At 40.4% G+C, this 20229-nt stretch overlaps 1 protein-coding gene across 1 annotated transcript in view; it reads right to left on the minus strand.

Moving 5' to 3' along the window:
• Positions 1-19708, minus strand: part of ZNF510 (zinc finger protein 510) — a 34172-nt gene extending 14464 nt beyond the window's left edge. Inside the window, exons 1-3 of the mRNA XM_087858829.1 lie at positions 19647-19708; positions 17217-17366; positions 16272-16330 (exon numbers count right to left, since the gene is read on the minus strand). Of these exons, the coding sequence (XP_087714955.1) occupies positions 16272-16330; positions 17217-17238 (81 nt within the window). The 5' untranslated portion in view covers positions 17239-17366; positions 19647-19708. The remainder of the gene's footprint in view (positions 1-16271; positions 16331-17216; positions 17367-19646) is intronic.
• Positions 19709-20229: the final 521 nt, after the last annotated feature.

Consider the following 20229-nt stretch of genomic DNA (forward strand, 5'->3'; position numbering starts at 1 on the left):
GGCATTAGAAACACAAAGGACAGAGACGCGCTGGCCCTGGAAGTGAGGGCTGGGACGCCGGGTGTGGGGCGCACATCCCGGGACGCTGCAGGGTTGAGCAGCACCAACAGAAACAGAGTTAAAGTGGCCAGAACATTAGTAGAGAACGGGCTGCAATCCTTCTGTTCCGTGACAGAGGCTGAAATTTGGCCGCTGCTGCTCTGACTCTCAGAAGAGGCACAGCAAACCGCCAGGGAAAGCCGCCAGAGAACAAAAGCCTGGAAATACCAGCTCAGGGAGTGCCCATCCCCATCCCCCCTCGCAGGGGACGCCGAGACTCTACCCAAACATGGCTGCCTGAGTATCGGCGCGGCAGGCCCCTCCCCCAGAACACAGAAGGCAGGCTGAAAAATCAAGAAGCCCACAACCCGGGCGCCTGGGTGGCGCAGTCATTGAGCGCCTGTCTCTGGCTTAGGGCGTGATCCCAGCGTTCCGGAAAGGAGTCCCTCATCGGGCTCCTCCGCTGGGAGCCTGCTTCTTCCTCTCCCACTCCCCTGCTTCTGTTCCCTCTCTCGCTGGTTGGCTGCCACATAAATAAATAAAATCTTTAAAGAAGAAGCCCACATCCCTAAGATCCCTATAAAACAAGGGGCACGGCCTGGGACCCAGTCAATAATTTGGGCTCTGGAAACCCCGCAACCTCTCTTCATCAGAATGACAAGAAGGAGAAGCCCCCCCCCAGCAAAGAAAAGACAGTGAGACTGTGGCCTCTGCCACAGAAATAATGGATATGGATGTAACCAAATTATCAGAAATGGAATTCAGAGTAACGATGGTCAAAATGATGAGTAGAATTGAAAAAAGTATAAACGAAAAGGTTACTGAGAATGTAGAATCCCTAAGGACAGAAATGAGAGCGAATCTGACAGAAATTAAAAATTCTATGAGCCAAATGCAGGCAAAACTAGAGGCTCTGACGGCCAGGGTCGCAGAAGCAGAGGAACGGGTTAGTGAATTGGAGGATGGGTTAATAGAGGAAAAAATGAAAATAGAAGATGGTCTTAAAAAAATCCACGCCCACGAATGTAGGTTACGGGAGATTACTGACTCAATGAAACGATCCAATGTTAGAATCATCGGCATCCCCGAGGGGGTGGAGAAAAACAGAGGTCTAGAAGAGATATTTGAACAAATTGTAGCTGAAAACTTCCCTAATCTAGCAAGGGAAACAAACATTCGTGTCCAAGAGGCAGAGAGGACCCCTCCCAAGCTCAACCACGACAAACCTACGCCACGTCACGTCATAGTGCATTTCGCAAATATTAGATGCAAGGATACAGTATTGAAAGCGGCCAGGGCAAAGAAATTTCTCACGTACCAAGGCAAAAGCATCAGAATTACGTCAGACCTGTCTACACAGACCTGGAATGAGAGAAAGGGTTGGGGGAGCATATTTAAAGCTCTTTCAGAGAAAAACATGCAGCCAAGGATCCTTTATCCAGCAAGACTGTCATTCAGAATTGATGGAGAAATAAAGACATTTCAGAATCGCCAGTCACTAACCAATTTTGTAACTATGAAACCAGCCCTACAGGAGATATTACGGGGGGTTCTATAAAAGTAAAAAGGCCCCAAGAGTGATACAGAACAGAAAGTCACAGCCAATACAAAAAAAGACTTTACTGGCAACATGGCAACATTAAAATCATATCTATTGGTAATCAGTCTTAATGTAAATGGTTTGAACCATCCCATAAACGCCACAGGGTTGCAGATTGGATAAAAAGAAATGACCCATCCATTTGCTGTCTACAAGAGACTCATTTCAAACCCAAAGATGCATTCAGACTGAGAGTAAGGGGATGGAGTACCATCTTTCACACAAATGGTCCTCAAAAGAAAGCTGGGGTAGCAATTCTCATATCAGATAAATTGGATTTTAAACTACAGACTATAGTTAGAGACGCAGAAGGGCACTATATTATTCTTAAGGGAAGTATTCAACAAGTGGATATGACAATTATAAATATATATGCCCCCAACAGGGGAGCAGCAAGATACACAAGCCAACTCTTATCCAGAATAAAGAGACATATAAATGAAAATACATTAATAGTAGGGGACCTCAACACTCCACTATCAGAAATAGACAGAACACCCTGGAAAAAACTAAGCAAAGAATCAAAGGCTTTGAATGCCATACTCGACAAGTTGGACCTCATAGATATATATAGAACACTACACCCCAGAACCAAAGAATACTCATTCTATTCTAATGCCCATGGAACATTCTCAAGAATAGACCATGTTCTGGGACACAAAACAGGTCTCAACCGATACCAAAAGATTGAAATTATCCCCTGCATATTCTCAGACCACAACGCTCTGAAATTGGAACTCAACCACAAGGAAAAATTTGGAAGAAACTCAAACACTCGGAGACTAAGAACCATCCTGCTCAGGAATGACTCGATAAACCAGGAAATCAAAAATCAAATTAAACAATTTATGGAGACCAATGAGAATGAAAATACAACAGTCCAAAACCTATGGGATACTGCAAAGGCAGTCCTAAGGGGGAAATACATAGCCATCCAAGCCACACTCAAAAGAATAGAAAAATCTAAAATGCAGTTTTTATATTCTCACCTCAAGAAGCTGGAACAGCAACAGAGGGACAGGCCTAATCCACGCACGAGGAAGCAGTTGACCAAAATTAGAGCTGAAATCAATCAAGCAGAAACCAGAAGTACAGTAGAGCAGATCAACAGGACTAGAAGCTGGTTCTTTGAGAGAATCAATAAAATTGACAGACCACTGGCAAGACTTATCCAAAAGAAAAAAGAAAGGACCCAGATTATTAAAATTATGAATGAAAAAGGAGAGGTCACGACGAGCACCATTGAAATTGGAAGGATTATTAGAAATTTTTATCAACAGCTATATGCCAATAAACTAAGCAATCTGGAAGAGATGGAATCCTTCCTGGAAACCTATAAACTACCAAGATTGAAACCGGAAGAAATTGATTTCTTAAACAGGCCAATTAATTATGAAGAAATTGAGTCAGTGATAAACAACCTTCCAAATAACAAAACTCCAGGCCCGGACGGTTTTCCTGGGGAATTCTACCAAACTTTCAAAGAAGAAATAATACCTATTCTCCTAAAGCTATTTCAAAAAATAGAAACAGAAGGAAAGCTACCAAACTCATTCTATGAGGCCAATATTACCTTGATCCCCAAACCAGGCAAAGACCCCCTCAAAAAGAATTACAGACCGATTTCCCTAATGAATATGGACGCCAAAATCCTCAACAAGATACTTGCTAATAGAATCCAACACTACATTAAAAGGATTATCCATCACAATCAAGTGGGATTCATACCTGGGATGCAAGCGTGGTTCAATATTGGCAAATCAATCAGCGTGATACATCATATCAACAAGAAAAGACTCAGGAACCATATGATCCTCTCAATCGATGCCAAAAAAGCATTTGACAAAATACAGCATCCTTTCCTGATTAAAACCCTTCAGAGTGTAGGAATAGAAGGTACATTTCTCAATCTCATAAAAGCCATCTATGAAAAGCCTACTGCAAATATTATTCTCAATGGGGAAAAGCTGGAAGCCTTTCCCTTAAGATCAGGAACTCGACAAGGATGCCCACTCTCGCCATTATTATTCAACATAGTACTAGAAGTCCTTGCAACAGCAATCAGACGACAAAAAGGGATCAAAGGTATTCAAATTGGCAAAGAAGAAGTCAAAATGTCTCTCTTTGCAGATGACATGATACTCTATATGGAAAACCCAAAAGAAGCCACTCCCAAACTATTAGAAGTATAGAGCAATTCAGTAACGTGGCAGGATACAAAATAAATGCTCAGAAATCAGTTGCATTTCTATACACGAATAATGAGACCGAAGAAAGAGAAATTAGGGAATCCATCCCATTTACAATAGCACCAAAAACCATACGTTACCTTGGAATTAACTTAACCAGAGACGTAAAGGACCTATATTCTAGAAACTATAAATCACTCTTGAAAGACATTGAGGAAGACATAAAAAGATGGAAAGATATTCCATGCTCATGGATCGGAAGAATTAACATAGTTAAAATGTCCATGCTACCCAGAGCAATCTACACTTTCAATGCTATCCCGATCAAAATACCAAGGACATTTTTCAAAGAACTGGAACAAACAGTCCTTAAATTTGTATGGAAACAGAAAAGGCCCCGAATCTCCAAGGAACTGTTGAAAAGGAAAAACAAAGCTGGGGGCATCACAATGCCGGATTTCGAGCTGTACAAAGCTGTGATCACAAAGACAGCATGGTACTGGCACAAAAACAGACACATAGACCAATGGAACAGAAGAGAGAGCCCAGAAATGGACCCTCAGCTCTTTGGGCAACTAATATTTGATAAAGCAGGAAAAAACATCCGGTGGGAAAAAGACAGTCTCTTCAATAAATGGTGCTGGGAAAATTGGACAGCTACATGCAAAAGAATGAAACTTGACCACTATCTCACACCATACACAAAAATAAACTCCAAATGGATGAAAGACCTCGATGTGAGACAGGAATCCATTAAAATTCTAGAGGAGAACATAGGCAGCAACCTCTACGACATCGGCCAAAGCAACCTTTTTCATGATACATCCCCAAAGGCAAGAGAAACAAAAGACAAAATGAATTTATGGGACTTCATCAAGATTAAAACTTTCTGCACAGCCAAGGAAACAGTCAGAAAAACTAAGAGGCAGCCCACGGAATGGGAGAAGATATTTGCAAATGACACTACAGATAAAGGACTGGTATCCAAGATCTACAAAGAACTTCTCAAACTCAATACACGAGAAACAAATAAACAAATCATAAAATGGGCAGAAGATATGAACAGACACTTTTCCAATGAAGACATACAAATGGCTAACAGACACATGAAAAAATGTTCAAAATCATTAGCCATCAAGGAAATTCAAATCAAAACCACACTGAGATACCACCTTACGCCAGTTAGAATGGCAAAAATAGACAAGGCAAGAAACAACAATTGTTGGAGAGGATGTGGAGAAAGGGGATCCCTCCTACATTGTTGGTGGGAATGCAAGTTGGTACAGCCACTCTGGAAAACAGTGTGGAGGTCCCTTAAAAAGTTAAAAATTGAGCTACCCTATGATCCAGCCATTGCACTACTGGGTATTTACCCCAAAGATACAGACGTAGTGAAGAGTAGGGCCATATGCACCCCAATGTTCATAGCAGCAATGTCCACAATAGCTAAATCGTGGAAGGAGCCGAGATGCCCTTCAACAGATGACTGGATTAAGAAGTTGTGGTCCATATATACGATGGAATATTACTCAGCTATCAGAAAGAACGAGTTCTCAACATTTGCTACAACATGGACGGCACTGGAGGAGATAATGCTAAGTGAAATAAGTCAAGCAGAGAAAGACAACTATCATATGATTTCTCTCATCTATGGAACATAAGAACTAGGATGATCAGTAGTGGAAGAAAGGGATAAAGAAAGGGGGGGTGATCAGAAGGGGGAATGAAACATGAGAGACTATGGACTATGAGAAACAAACTGAGGGCCTCAGAGGGGCGGGGGGTGGGGGAATGGGATAGACCGGTGATGGGTAGTAAGGAGGGCACATATTGCATGGTGCACTGGGTGTTATATGCAACTAATGAATCATCGAACTTTATATCAGAAACCGGGGATGTACTGTATGGTTACTAACATAATATAATAAAAAATCATTAAAAAAAAAAAAAGATTAAAAGCTTCTGCACAGCCAAGGAAACAGTCAAAAAAACTAAGAGGCAGCCCACGGAATGGGAGAAGATATTTGCAAATGATGCTACAGATAAAAGACTGGTATCCAAGATCTACAAAGAACTTCTCAAACTCAATACGTGAGAAACAAATAAATCATAAAATGGGCAGAAGATATGAACAGACACTTTTCCAGTGATGACATACAAATGGCTAACAGACACATGAAAAAATGTTCAAAATCATTAGCCATCAGGGAAACTCAAATCAAAACTACACTAAGATACCGCCTTACGCCAGTTAGAATGGCAAAAATAGACAAGGCAAGAAACAACAATTGCTGGAGAGGATGTGGAGAAAGGGGATCCCTTCTACATTGTTGGTGGGAATGCAAGTTGGTACAGCCACTCTGGAAAACAGTGTGGAGGTCCCTTAAAAAGTTAAAAATTGAGCTACCCTATGACCCAGCCATTGCACTACTGGGTATTTACCCCAAAGATACAGACGTAGTGAAGAGAAAGGCCATGTGCACCCCAATGTTCATAGCAGCATTGTCCACAATAGCTAAATTGTGGAAGGAACCGAGATGCCCTTCAACAGATGACTGGATTAAGAAGTTGTGGTCCATATATACAATGGAATATTACTCAGCTATCAGAAAGAACGAGTTCTCAACATTTGCTACAACATGGACGGCACTGGAGGAGATAATGCTAAGTGAAATAAGTCAAGCAGAGAAAGACATTCATCATATGATCTCTCTCATCTATGGAACATAAGAACTAGGAAGATCAGTAAGGGAAGAAAGGGATAAAGAAAGGGGGGTAATCAGAAGGGGGAGTGAAGCATGGGAGACTATGGACTCTGAGAAACAAGCTGAGGGCTTCAGAGGGGAGGCAGGTGGGGGAATGGGATAGACTGGTGATGGGTAGTAAGGAGGGCACGTATTGCATGGTGCACTGGGTGTTATATGCAACTAATGAATCATTGAACTTTACATCAGAAACCAGGGATGTACTGTATGGTGACTAACAGAATATAATAAAAAAAAACCATTAAAATAAAAAAAAAATGAAAGTGGGGGACATTACTACTGACATTTCAGAAACAAAAAGGACTATTAGAGGTACTATTAACAACCGTACACCGACAAATTAGATAACCTAGAGGAAAAGGACAAATTCCTAGAAACATACAAACTATTAAATTTGACTCAAAAAGAAACAGAAAATCTGAACAGATCCATAGAAGGAGACTGAATAATTAAAAACCTCCCAATAAAGAAAAGCTTAGGACCAGATGGCTTCATCGACGAATTATACTAAATGTTTAAGAAGAATTAATACAAATCCTTCTCTAACTCTTCCAAAAAATAGAAAAGGGAACACTTCTTAACTTATTCTGAGTTACTTTGAACTAAAGCCAAAGAAATCACAAGAGGACTAAAGACCAATATTCTTTATGAATATAGATGCAAAACTCAACAAAATACTAGCAAACAGAATAGCAGTATATTAAAATGATTATACACCATGACCAAGTAGGATTTATCCCAGGAATGTGAAGGTGGTTCACCAAATTAAATCAATCTATGTAACATACTACAGTAACAGAATGAAGGAAATAAAACCACATGATCATCTCAGTTGATACATAGAAGCATTTGACAAAATCCAGTACCCTTTCATAATAATAAAAAAAAATCACTCAACAAAATAGGGATAAAAGGGAACTTTCTCAACACAATAAAAAGCACTTGCAGGGCATCTGGCTGGCTCAGTCACTAGCATGCGACTCTTGATCTCAGGGTTGTGAGTTTAAGAGCCCCATGTTGGGAGTAGAGTTTACTGGGGGAAAAAAGTACTTATGATAAACCCATAGCTAACATCATACACAACGCTAAAAGACAGGATGTTTTCTTCCAAAAATAAAAAAAAATATGATAAAGATGCCTGCTGTATCCAATTCCATTTATTATACTAGAAGTTCTAGCCCCAGCAAATAGGAAAGAAAAAGAAAGACATCAAAATTGGAAAGGAAAAACATAACTTGTATACATGTACATATGTCTTGAATGTTAACAGCACTATTCACAACAGCCAGAAGACAGAAACAACCCAAATGTCCATCAGCCAATGAATGGATACACACAATGTTGTATATCCTTACAATGAAACGTTGAAAACCTTATGCTAAGTGAAAGAAACAGTCACAAAGTCCACATATTGTACAATTTCATTTATTTTAAATGTGCAAACGAGACACCTCTCTAGTGACAAAGTTAGTGGATGCCTTTGGCTGGGGTGGGGTATGTTGGGATTAGGGGGGTGATGGCTAATGGTACAGAGGTTTTTGGTTTTTTTTTTATGTGATGAAAATATTCTAAAATTGATTGTGATGACTGTACAACACTGAATTGTATACTTTAGATGTATGAATTGTATGGTATGTGAATTATATCTTCATAAAACTAAAAAAGGACACTAAAAATAGGATTATTCAGATTTTCTTGTATCTATTAAAGAAATTGAATTTATTATTAAAAACCAGCTACAAAGAAATCCCAAGGCCAGGCCGCTTTATCGGTATATTTTCTCAAACATTTAAGGAAGAATAACAACAATCTTAAACCTCCAGAGAACAGAAAATGAGGACACACTTCCCATCTCATTTTATGAGAGCATAATATTGATGCCAAAACCTGACCGAGACATTACATGAAAGGAAAAGTTTGGGCCAATTATCTCTCCACTAATGCACATTCAAAAATATTAACTGAAATTTAACAAATTGAATCCAGAGACATATTAAATGATAGTATTTATGACCAGGTGGGAATTAGTTAAACATTGATAAATCAGTCAATATAATTCACCCCTTTAACAGAATTAAGGAAGAAAATTATATTATTATCTCACTAGATGTAGAAAAAGCACTTCACAAAGTATAACATCCATGTACAATTAAAAATTCAGAGGAAACCAAAAACAAAACCTCCTTATTCTAAGAAACAGTGTGTATAAAAATCCTAGTTAAATCCAGACTCAATGGTGAAATATTGAGTACTTTCTCCTTCAGGTGATGTATAAGAAAAGGATTTCTATTATCATCACTTGTATTCAACCTTGTACTAGAAAGACAAGAATAAGGCTTAAAAAGAAATTAAAGACATAAAGATTGGAAAGGAATAAGTAAAAATGTCTTTACTTGCAAAAGACATGATTGTGCATATTTAAAATCCAAGAATCTACAGGGGAACTTGGGTGGCGTCCGACCCTTAGTTTTGGCTCAGGTTGTGATCTCATGGTTGTGAGATCAAGCCCCAAGTCAGGCTCAGCATGGAGTCTGCTTGAGATTCTCTCTCTCCCTCCGCCCTTCCTGCTCATGCTCTCTCTTTCTTTCTCTAAAATCAATCAATCAATCTTTGGAAAAAAAAAAAAAAACCAAAGAATCTACAAATAAATTACTAGAATAAGTGAACTTAACAAAATGGCTTGGTAAAAGATCAGTATTAAAAAATCCAGTTTTTTAATAAACCAACGATAAATTAGAAAATGAAACATAAAAAACAATATTATTTATAATAGGGTCAAAACAGGGAGGCCTGGGTAGCTCAGTTGGTTGAGCATCCAAGTCTTGATTTAGGCTCAGGTCATGATCTCAGGGTCATGAGACTGAGACCCATGTCAGGCTCTGGGCTCAGCACATGTGCACACTCTCAATAAATAAAACCTTAAAAAAATACTAAAACAAAATTAATCAAACACATAGGAATAAATCTAATGAAACATGTCAAAGACTTCACCTCTACTTTGAAAAACTACACAACTAGAATTTCTGTGGAAACCGATGAAATTTCTATGAAAACACAAAGGACTATAAATTAGCCAATAAATTTTTTGAAGAAGTAAAACTTTAAAGACTTTACACTACCGTATTTCATGACTTAGTGTAATGCAACAGTAATTATGACATTGAAGTACTAGGAAAAAAATAATTGGATCAAAGGAAGAGAATACATAGTCTAGATATGGACCTACATATATATATGGTCACTTGATTGCCAACAGAGGCCCTGTTTTAATTCAGCGGACAGAGGATGGTCTTTTCGACAAACAGTGCTAGTGCAACTGGCTATCCACATGGAAATGTGAATCTTGACACTTACCTTATACCATACACAGAAACCATTCTAGGTGGATCAAGCTCAAATAATCAAGCATCTGCTAAGAACACAGGAGAATACTTGTGTGATCTTAGAGAAGAGAAAGATCTTTCAAAGAGACACACAAAGAACTATCTTTAAAGAAAACATTGATACTGACCTTTATGAAATTTAAGAACTTGGTTTACCAAAAGACATTACTCAAAAAAAAAAAGCCAAGCCACAGAATCCAAAAACAGTTGCAACATACACATCTGACAAATGAATTGTATTGATAATACAGAAAAAATTGACTAATCAATAATATAAAAGCAAGGATTCTAACTAAGAGAACTACTTTACATAAAAGAATATCTACATGGTCAAAACACAAATAATGGTACTGAAGTTAGTATTTATTACAGAAAAGCTGATTATTAATTTCAATGAGAGACCACTATACACCCACCAGGGTGACTTAGATCAAAAAGCCTGACTGTAGCAAGTGTTGGTGAGAACTTGGTACAGCCCGAACACTGGCAGCATAAATTGGTTCGACCACTTTAGAAAGCTAATTGTGGTATATGATAAAGCTGAACAGATGCTTAGTCTATGGATCAGCCGTTCTATTTCTAGGTATAACCAAGGGAAGTGAAGATAGACCAACAGACACAAAGGAATGTTCACAGCAGCTTTATTCATAACAGTCCCCAAATGGGAAAATACAAGTGAAAAAACTCACCAGCACATGAGAGCAAACAAATAAATCACCATACAGTCATATAATGAAATTCTGCATAGCAATACAAAGGAAGTAGTGAAACACAGCAAGACTGATGATCTCAATGTTATATACAGAGAGACAAGCCAGACCTCCCCTTTCTTGTAAGAGTACAGATTATATGATTCCGTTTACATGATGTTCAAAAATGAAGTTATCCTATTTTTTTTTTGACATGTGATATTAGAATAGTAGTTGTCTCTGCAGAGCAGAGCAGTAGTTACTACCTAGAAATCGGAAGGAGGGAAACTCTAGGAGTGATGGAAGTGTTCTTCATCTTAATCTGAGTGGTAAATTACGTCTGTACGTATGTGTATATACATGTAAAAATCCACCCAGTTCATACTTAAGAATGCATTTCACTAGTATTAAAACTGTACCTCAGTTAAAGAAATAAATAAAAAGGAAAAAAGAAAGAGTGCATACAAGAGAAAAATTAACAAAATTTTATACTTAATAATTTAGAAAGGCAGGAACATGTCTTTTACATTATCCCTTTGTATCTTTCCGTAAGTTAAAAATTTCCCAAAATGTCACTAGTAAAAATGAAAGAACCTCGTCTGGCAGACAAACTGTGTCCAAAGACAAATGACAAAACATGGAAATATAGGTCACACGTCAGAAAAAGGGTTAATTCTTTAATAATTAAAGAGCCGTTAAAATTAGCGAAAAGGAGGAAGGCTGATTAACAACTACGCACACACACACACACACGCACACACACAAATGACTTAGAAATACACTAAATTGTGCACAGTCTCAGCTTTCACACACTTCTGGAACAGGGATCGTCATCGTTCTGCCCTGTGCCAAGAAAAACTCCAGAGTCGTCTTGTCTTACTTCACCCCTTTCACATTCTGTTCGTACTTCCAAATTAAAAGGAAAACTGATTTTATTGCATGAATTTCTTCCCCACGTTCTATGTCAGAACTCAGATGAAACCAAACCCGTAAAGATGGCATCTAAGGACTTCTAGTGTTATATGCTTTTTGTCTGACACAAAATGCATATATTGAGGTTGTTAGGGTGGGCCCTAACCCAATTTGTACAGGGGGAAGATGGGGTGAAGACACAGGGAAAAAGCCCTCCATAAGCAAAGAAAAGAGGCCTGGAACAGATTCTTCCCTCACAGCCCTCAGAAGGAACCAACCCTGTCCATTCCCTGATTTGGGACTTTCAGCCTTCACACTGTGAGAAAATAAATTTGTTGTGTAAGTCACCCAGTCTGTGGTACTTTATTATGAAAGCCCTAGCAAACTAATAATACACCTAGTCTAGTTCCAACATTTATCTCAATCTCTATCTCTTATTATTCCCTAGGAGGAATTCCAAAATGTAATATGCAAAGATTCTTACTGGACCTTGGATGCTTTGTTTAGGCCTTCATGTTGTTCCCTCAAAATGCAGTAACCTCCCTCTACTCTGCCCCAATTAAAATCCCACCCATTCTTCAGGACTGACACGATCCTTTTCAACTAGCCACCTTTGACCAACTAAGCCTACGACATCAATCTGTCCTTTCTGTGACAAATTACAAACCCTGATGCCAATACAGCTCAAAAGATCGATGAATCAGCTAATGCCTTTAATTAGAACTTGTTTACCACGTATGAGGAAGAAATCTCCGCATTATTCCCAGCACCTCCTATATATTATCTTCCCCAAGCGGATTGTGCTTGCCCACAAGAATTTAGTCCTTCTTAAAAGCATACAGTCTGGAAATGATCCGGTCTTAAAGAGGAGGGGGCTAATTGACAACATTCTAGAGAAAACACAAGACAAGGGCTTCAGGAAAACTTCTTGGAGAGTCCTTCATTCAGAAGAACAGGCCTTTTTGTCATGCGTAGAACAAGTATGCATAGGTTTCTAGGACAAAAGATAGTAACCGCTTGGGCTCTGCCTTGTGAGAAATGAGATGTTTTTCCGAGAAAGATAGAAATCCAAATTCTTTCAGTGGCCCAGTTCCATATAAAGAGGGAATACTCTTTTATTCAAAAACAGTTTGATGAGCAATCTCAACCAGAGAAGCTGAGGACAAGAAAATCGTATTGTTTCCTGCATGAGGAAACCAAAGCTGACCCGTGACAGGTCAAAAGTAAAGAGCCAGACCTCACATCCATTAGAACGGTCACTACCAATACAAGAGCAAGTGCTGGTGAAGATATGGAGTGACTGGAATCCCTGTGCACTGCTGGTGGGAATGTAAAATGGTGCAGCTATTGTGGAATGGAATAGTGGCTCCTCAAAAAATTAAACATAGAAGTACCACATGATCCAGCAATTCCACTTGCGGGTATATATATCCATTAGACTGGCAGTGTCTCGAAGAGGTATCTGCATACCTATGTTCATAGCAGCATTATTTGCCATAACCAAAAGGTGGAAGCAACTGAAGTGTCTATCACCTGATGAAGGGACAAATAAAACGTAGTATATACACACAATGCCGTATTATTCAGCCTACGAAGGAAATTCTGATACATGCTAAAACATGCATGAAGTTTGAGGACTTTATATTAAGTGAAATAAGCCAGTCACAAAAAGACAAATACCATATGATTCCACATATACTAGTAGGGAAATTAACAGACAGAAAGTAGAATAGTGGTTGCCAGAGACTGACTGGCAGGAGGAATGGAGAGTGGTTGTTTCATGGGTATAGAGCTCTAGTTCTGCAAGATGAAGAATTCTGGAGATTGGGTGCATAGCAATATGAATGTACTTAACATTACTGATCTGTACAGTTAAAAAATGGCTATGATAAATTTTATGTTATGTGGATTTTACCACAATTAAAAATAAATGAAAACAAAGAAAAAGAAAGAAAAGAGCCAGGTGTTTTAGCTGTACAGGCTCCTGTAACAAAATACCATAGACTGGGTGGCTTAAATAGCAGACATTTCTTTCCTCACGGTTCTAGAGGCCAGAAGTCCAAGAGGAGAGTATCAGCATGGGTGGGTTCTGGTGATATTCTCTTCCTGGCTTACAGATGGCCACTTCTTGCTGTGTCCTCACATGCCCTTTGCCTGGTGCCTGTGTATGGAGAAACAGAGACAGATCTCTGTCTCTCTCTCTCTCTCTCTTCCTTTTCTTAAAAGACCATTAACCCTATTAGATTACTATCCTACCTTCATGACTTAACTTCATTCCCACCTAAAAGCTCTATTTCTAAATACAGTCACACTGGGGGTTAGGGATTCAACATATGAATTGGGGGGGGCATCATTCAGTTCATAGCCTCAGGTGAACGGAATGAGGACGCGGTTCTAAAGGTCAATCCAGAGAAGACAATGAGAAGATGATACGATGTAGTCAGGAATAGGAGGATGTGTTTAAAAAACTAAATGAAGTTTGGTTTGCTGTACAATAAAGTTACATAGTCAATTTTTTAATGTCGCATTCCCGACTAGATTGTGAACAATATTTGGAAGGAAAACCATCTGTATTGTTTAAACTTTAAGTAAAGCGCATGTCACTTCCTTGGAACATCTTGGCTGCTCAATAAACAGTTGTCAAAAACGTGAGAGCACCAATAAAGTTAAAAAAAAAAAAAGACGGCGGAAGGGGTAATGTCTGCAAAGCCTGAATGTTATTCTGAGGAACTGGGCATTTTATGGTGTGGGGTGCCAAGTCACTGAGGTGATTTACACATGGACGAGACATTACCTCACTAACATTTATATGAACTACCCACGTGGAATATGTGCTTCAGTAGGTGAAGAAAGAAGTGGGCAGGTTAGTAAAGAAGCTATTCCAGCAGTTCAGGTGCGAGACCATGAGATAGCAGTAGGAGGAATAAAGTAGAGGAATGCATTTAAAATACATTAGGTTTGACCATATAAAATTGCTGTTATCTTTGACAAACAGGAAAAGCAGGAAGACATGGTTACACACCAGATGTGCCAGGAGTTGAGACAGTGAGGACAAGAGAAGCCAGGATGTACTGCACTTTTGTGGCTTGGGTGTCTGGCTGACTGGGGACGTATCAGCTAATAGGGAAAGATGAGGGAAATTAGTTTGGGAAGGACTGTAAATGTTAACTTTTACTTTGAGTCAGTTGAGCGGGAGATGCCTTTTAGATACCTACACAGAGATGTTGAGTCAACTATGTCCAACACGACAGCTACTAGCCACGTGTAACTATTTAAAACAAATTAACAATTCGGTTCCTCAGTCACACTAGCTGCATTTCAAGTGCTCAACAGGCATACATGGGTAGTGGCCATCGTTTGGGACAATGCAGATACGATTGTTTTCATCATCATAAAAAGTGCTGTTGGTGGGGCATCTGGGTGGCTTAGTTGGTTAAGTGTCTAACTCTTGATTTCAGCTCTGGTCATGATCTCAGGGTCATGAGATCAAGCCCCATGTAGGGTCCCACACTCAGCTGGGAGTCTGCTTGGGATTCTCTCTCCCTCTCACTCTACTTCTCCCCCTGCTTGCATGCTCTTTCAAAAAACAAAACAAAACAAAACAAAAAAAATAAACAAAAATTTTTTAAAAAGTGCTATTGGTCCCAGTGGGCTGCAGAGCCACACTTGTGGGAACTAGGAAAAACATCACTGTTGAAATCAGAGTGGGGATGAAATGAGTCAAGAGGACCATCTAGAAGAATAGTGAGAAGGAACAGAAACTTGTGATGAGGCACGTGAAAGGGCAAAAGAAAGATGACTCCATGAAAGAAACAGGCAGGATGGCAGCAGAGGCCATCACAGACACTAACACAGGAGACCTTCCAGAAGGACAGAGTAGGGGCAGAGTCAGGCACTGCAGACAGGTCTGTGAGGTAAGGACAAGGCAAGACCCACTGGACTTGACTGTAGTTAGGTCACTGGTGAGTGCCGGTCACAGGCATATGAGAAGAGACACGAAAGTGTCATGCAGTAGACTACAATGTGAATGGAAAGTGTGGTAGCATTTGCTAGAGAACAGAACTTTAAGCTCTCTGCTGAACAACTTGTTCAAGACAGGTATTGAGAGAAATATTTACACAGAGCTATTTTCAGGACATGAATGTACCAGCTATTCATGCTGACCTCCAGTTAGTCTAAGTATTATCTCTGGATCTTTCAGAATGATCAGAAAAAGGTCTACTACTTCTGTTTTATTTACATGGATAACTGTATTAACGAAAGCCCTACTCTGGCAATGCGCCCCTTACTTCCACTGAGGACAAAGTGGAAACAACATTTTACAATGATTTCCAGGTTGTTACTGGAAAGATCTTCACCTACCTGAAGACCAACAAAGACATTCTCCCTGACTTTCGTGACTGTAGATTCCATGAGGAAGGTTTAAGATTCTCATCAATGCAAATCCTGAAACAAATATTGTCTGACTCTCTGCCATGGCTATCAGAAAGGCCAGGAAGAAATCCGCACCTGCCCTTCGGAAAATCTGTAACTTCACAGGACTGCATCTATCCACCTGCCAACTGTGCTGTACTACTCACCTGCTTTTCTCTACGTTCCTTGAATGGTTTTGATCCATTTCAATTTCTACTTTTCTATGTTAATCAACCACCTATAAAATCCATTATGAAAAAAGGTGTATACAAATAACTCACCTGAGATGTGTTCATTTTCTGCTGTTGTTGGGAGAGTACAGAGAACTGTGACAGATATGCTGGGGATAAGGAAAGAGGAATGCAATTATGAGAGGTCTGGTGAGCTTCCACCAGTTGCCTAAAAATCTCACCGCACCAGCTGGGGAAAAGGCCTCCCTATGGAAAAATGTTCTGTTGACCCTGGAGAAGGGGCAGGAAGCACCACATAGAGACAGCACTCCCAGAATATGTAATACATCTCTAATATGATCACGTGGAAATAATCCTGCTGTTTTTCACTGGTGACTATAACTTATTTCCTATTAATTTTTAAAATGTATGTCCCCCTCTAACTAACAAAAAATTAGAAGAGGGTAATATTAATATCCTATTATTTATACTTTGAGTTAGAAAATCAACAGAAAACTGCGGAAAAAAAGATCCTTAGTGCCAAAATATTTTAAAACCATTTTGTTCTTTTGGTAAGACTTTTGATGAGAGACTTCTAGCGACTTATGTATGATAGAATGAACTGCACTGTGCTTTGCTCCTAGCTCTGTCCTCGGTGACCAGGGGACACACACCTCAAGCTCCATTTTTTTTTAAAGTTTCAAAAAAGTCAGAGATAGAAATCCCCTCCATTACTGTCATTTTACAATTCTGTATGTTCAGGATAAAGGAAGCCTCCGCCTAGCTCTAGATGCCACTTGTGATAGACAATGTGAGAGTGGCTCAGCATCTGGAAAGAGGGAAAAATGAGGAAAATGGGGGAGCTGTTTAAGAAGGACTGAGACTGAATTTCCTTGGCTCTGGCTGTGGCTTTTCCTGTATGGCCTGATAGTCACCCATCTCTTTCAATCCCAGCTCACCACCTTCTGCAAGCTGGTCCAGGTGACATCACCAAGTCCGGCTCTTTCTGGACAAGGTAATTAAGAACTGCTTCTGGCGGAGCAAATTAGGACCCACTCTTTTCTGGGTTCTTCCGCATGTTCTGAGGCTCTGGTGAGGGTGGTTCCTGTCGGATGAGCTCTTCTTCCCGGTGGGACTCCTGTACCCAGGGCTCCTCTCCTGTCTCCCACACAAGAGCTACTTTGTTCCAGACGTTGAGACTTAGGCCTAGGAAACAAATTCCTTTTAGTTGAAACTTTCGAGAGCAAAGTTTCTCAACTTCAGCAATGCTGACATTTCGGGCTGCATAATTCTTTGTCACGTGGGGCCTGTCCTGTGCATTGTAGGATGTCTAGCATTTCTGGCCTTTACCCACCAGACACTAGTAGCACTCCTCCTTTGTTGTGACAACCCAAATCATCTCCAGCCAGTTCCGAAAGTCTTCTGGAGAGCAAAATCATCCTGGTTTGGAAGCGCTGGTGTAGGGCCTCAAAAATTCATTAGAATGCTCACCCATTACTGTAGCCACTAGCCACATCCCACTATTTAACATTTGAAATGTGGCTACCACATGTTGAATAATGTTTTGTATATATTGAGATAAACAGCATGTTCTTAAAACTAACTTCTCATGTTTTAGTTTTTTGGGTTTTTTTAAAGATTTTATTTATTTATTTGACAGAGAGAGCACAAGCAAGGGGAGGGGAAGAGGAGAAGCAGGCTCCCCGCTGAGCAGGTAGCCTGATGCGGGACTCGATCACAGGACCCTGAGATCATGATCTGAGCCAAAGGCAGAGGCTTAACCGACTGAGCCACCCAGGCACCCCACGCGTTTTAGTTTTTAATGTGGCTACTAGAACATTTAAAATTACATATGTGGCTCACCTTATCTCCTAGACAACACTGCACTGCAATATCAGACTGTGCCTTCAGAAGACAGAGACAGCTTAGACAGCACAGCAAGTGCCAGGAGGCTCAGTCTTACCCCGCTGCGGAGACATGCCAGAAACCCTGGAATAGACACACCTGCCACAGGGTGACATTTGGCTCATGTTGACTCTACAATCATAGTCCTGAGAATATGGGGGGGTGGGGACGTCACTCTACTAGTGCTGTGAAGGCTGCAATGCTGGGTTTTAGGTAGGCAGGATATTAGGAATAGCTGAACCTGGGAGCAAAGTATAGCTGTATTTACATCCTGGCTGCCTCACCTTTTTGACCTTCAATCTGTAATGTCATTCTTTTGAGTCCATTTTCTTTCTTTTTCTTTCTTTCCTCTCTCTCTCTCCCCCTTTTCTTTTCTTTTTTCTTTTCTTTAAATTATATGGTTAATACTATGCAAAGAGCCCAGATGTCCATCAACAGATGAACGGATAAAGCAAATGTGGTGTGTACACACACACACACACACACACACACTGGACTATAACTCAACCATCAAAAAGGATGAAATCTTGCCATTTCCAATGACATGGATGGAAGTAGAGGGTATTATGCTAAGCGAAGTAACTCAGAAAAAGACAATTATCGTATGATTTCACTCATATGTAGAATTTAAGAAACAAAACAGGATCACAGGGGAAGGGAGGGAAAAGTAAAATAAGAAATCAGAGATGGAGACAAACCATTAGAGACTCTTAACTACAGGAAACAAACAGGGTTGTTAGAGGGAAGGTGGGTGGCGCGATGGGGTAACTGGGCGGTGGACATTAAGGGGGGGGCACATGATGTAATGAGCACTGGGTGTGGTATGCAGTTGACAAATCACTAAACTCCACCTCTGAAACTAACAATACATTATATGATAATTAATTGAATTAAAATAAAATTAAAAAAAATAAAATTATATGGTTATACCTATAAATAGGGTGGCTGTAAAGATTAAGTTAAATACTAAATAAAAAAAGAACAAAGTGTATTCCATTATGATGGGAGCCAACACTACGTGTTGGCTTATACCTTGTACCTATTAGTGCTTACTCACTAGCACTTAGTTAAATGCTTTATAGATGACAACTTACCTCTTTCTGAACAACGCCTCCAAGTTTTTACTAATATCCTTATTTTCAGATGAGAACCTGACTTATGCCCAAGTGACAAAGGAGGAATTACCCGATCTTTCTGGCTTTTAAGCTCAAGGCCAGGGCGCGCTTTATGCCAGGTTCACGGTCAATATCCAATATCCTACACGTGCACTACCCTCCCGCCGCCAGCTCGAGATCTTCCCAGGGCCGGCTGCAGTCAGCGCCCGCACTCCAGTCCACAGGGAACATCTTCCTGAAGCACTCGTCCCATCTGGGCCCCTGGAGCCCGCGGGGTTCGGCCCCGTCCCCAACCGCCTTTGCCAAATCTAGATTCTCGCCCGGCTCCGGCATCAGCGGCGGGGCTCCCGCCTTGGGGAGAGCGGGGAGCTCCCGAGACGTCCGGGTCCCTTCCTCTGGCCATAAGCCCACCCCGCCCCCGCCAGGCGTGCTGAGGCCCAGGAACCCCCGCCCCCGCCCCTCTCACCTGAGGGCAAACCGGCCGCACCCCTACGGCCGGAGAGAGCGGAAGCAGGGAAGTGGGGTTGACTGCACATGCGCAGGGAAAAGTCCGGGATATCCGTTCCTAGAATGCAGCGCGGTGAGCCAGGGCATTCAGGACTACATTTCCCATGAAAACACCGCGACTCCTGGCGGATTTGGAGTGTGTTGGAGCCGCCGTGGGGGCGGGGAGGCCGGGGTAAAAGAGGGCGTGATAAGATTAATAGTGTGTATTAATATCTGGAGCCCAGATTCTACCAAAACCCCAGAGGTCATGGGTTAAACTTTGACCTAAGATGAAATACAATATGTGGTCATGGATCAGATCCTGGTTGGAGAAAACAAGAAGACATTTAAGAACTGGGGAAATTGGTATACGGATTGGATATTAGAAATAATAAGGGAAGTTATTGTTATTTTTGTTAATTGTGGTAATAACATTGGGATTATGCAGGGACGTTTGCTTTTTTAAGCGATGTATACTAAAATACTTAGCATTATATTACATATTTGTAATTGAAAAAAATAACAACTAGAAAAAGCAAATATAGCAACATGTTGAGGATTTC

Source organism: Ursus americanus, chromosome 34 (genome assembly GCF_024610735.1).
Source record: "Ursus americanus isolate L20-20 chromosome 34, mUrsAme1.1.p, whole genome shotgun sequence".
Taxonomy (NCBI): domain Eukaryota; kingdom Metazoa; phylum Chordata; class Mammalia; order Carnivora; family Ursidae; genus Ursus; species Ursus americanus.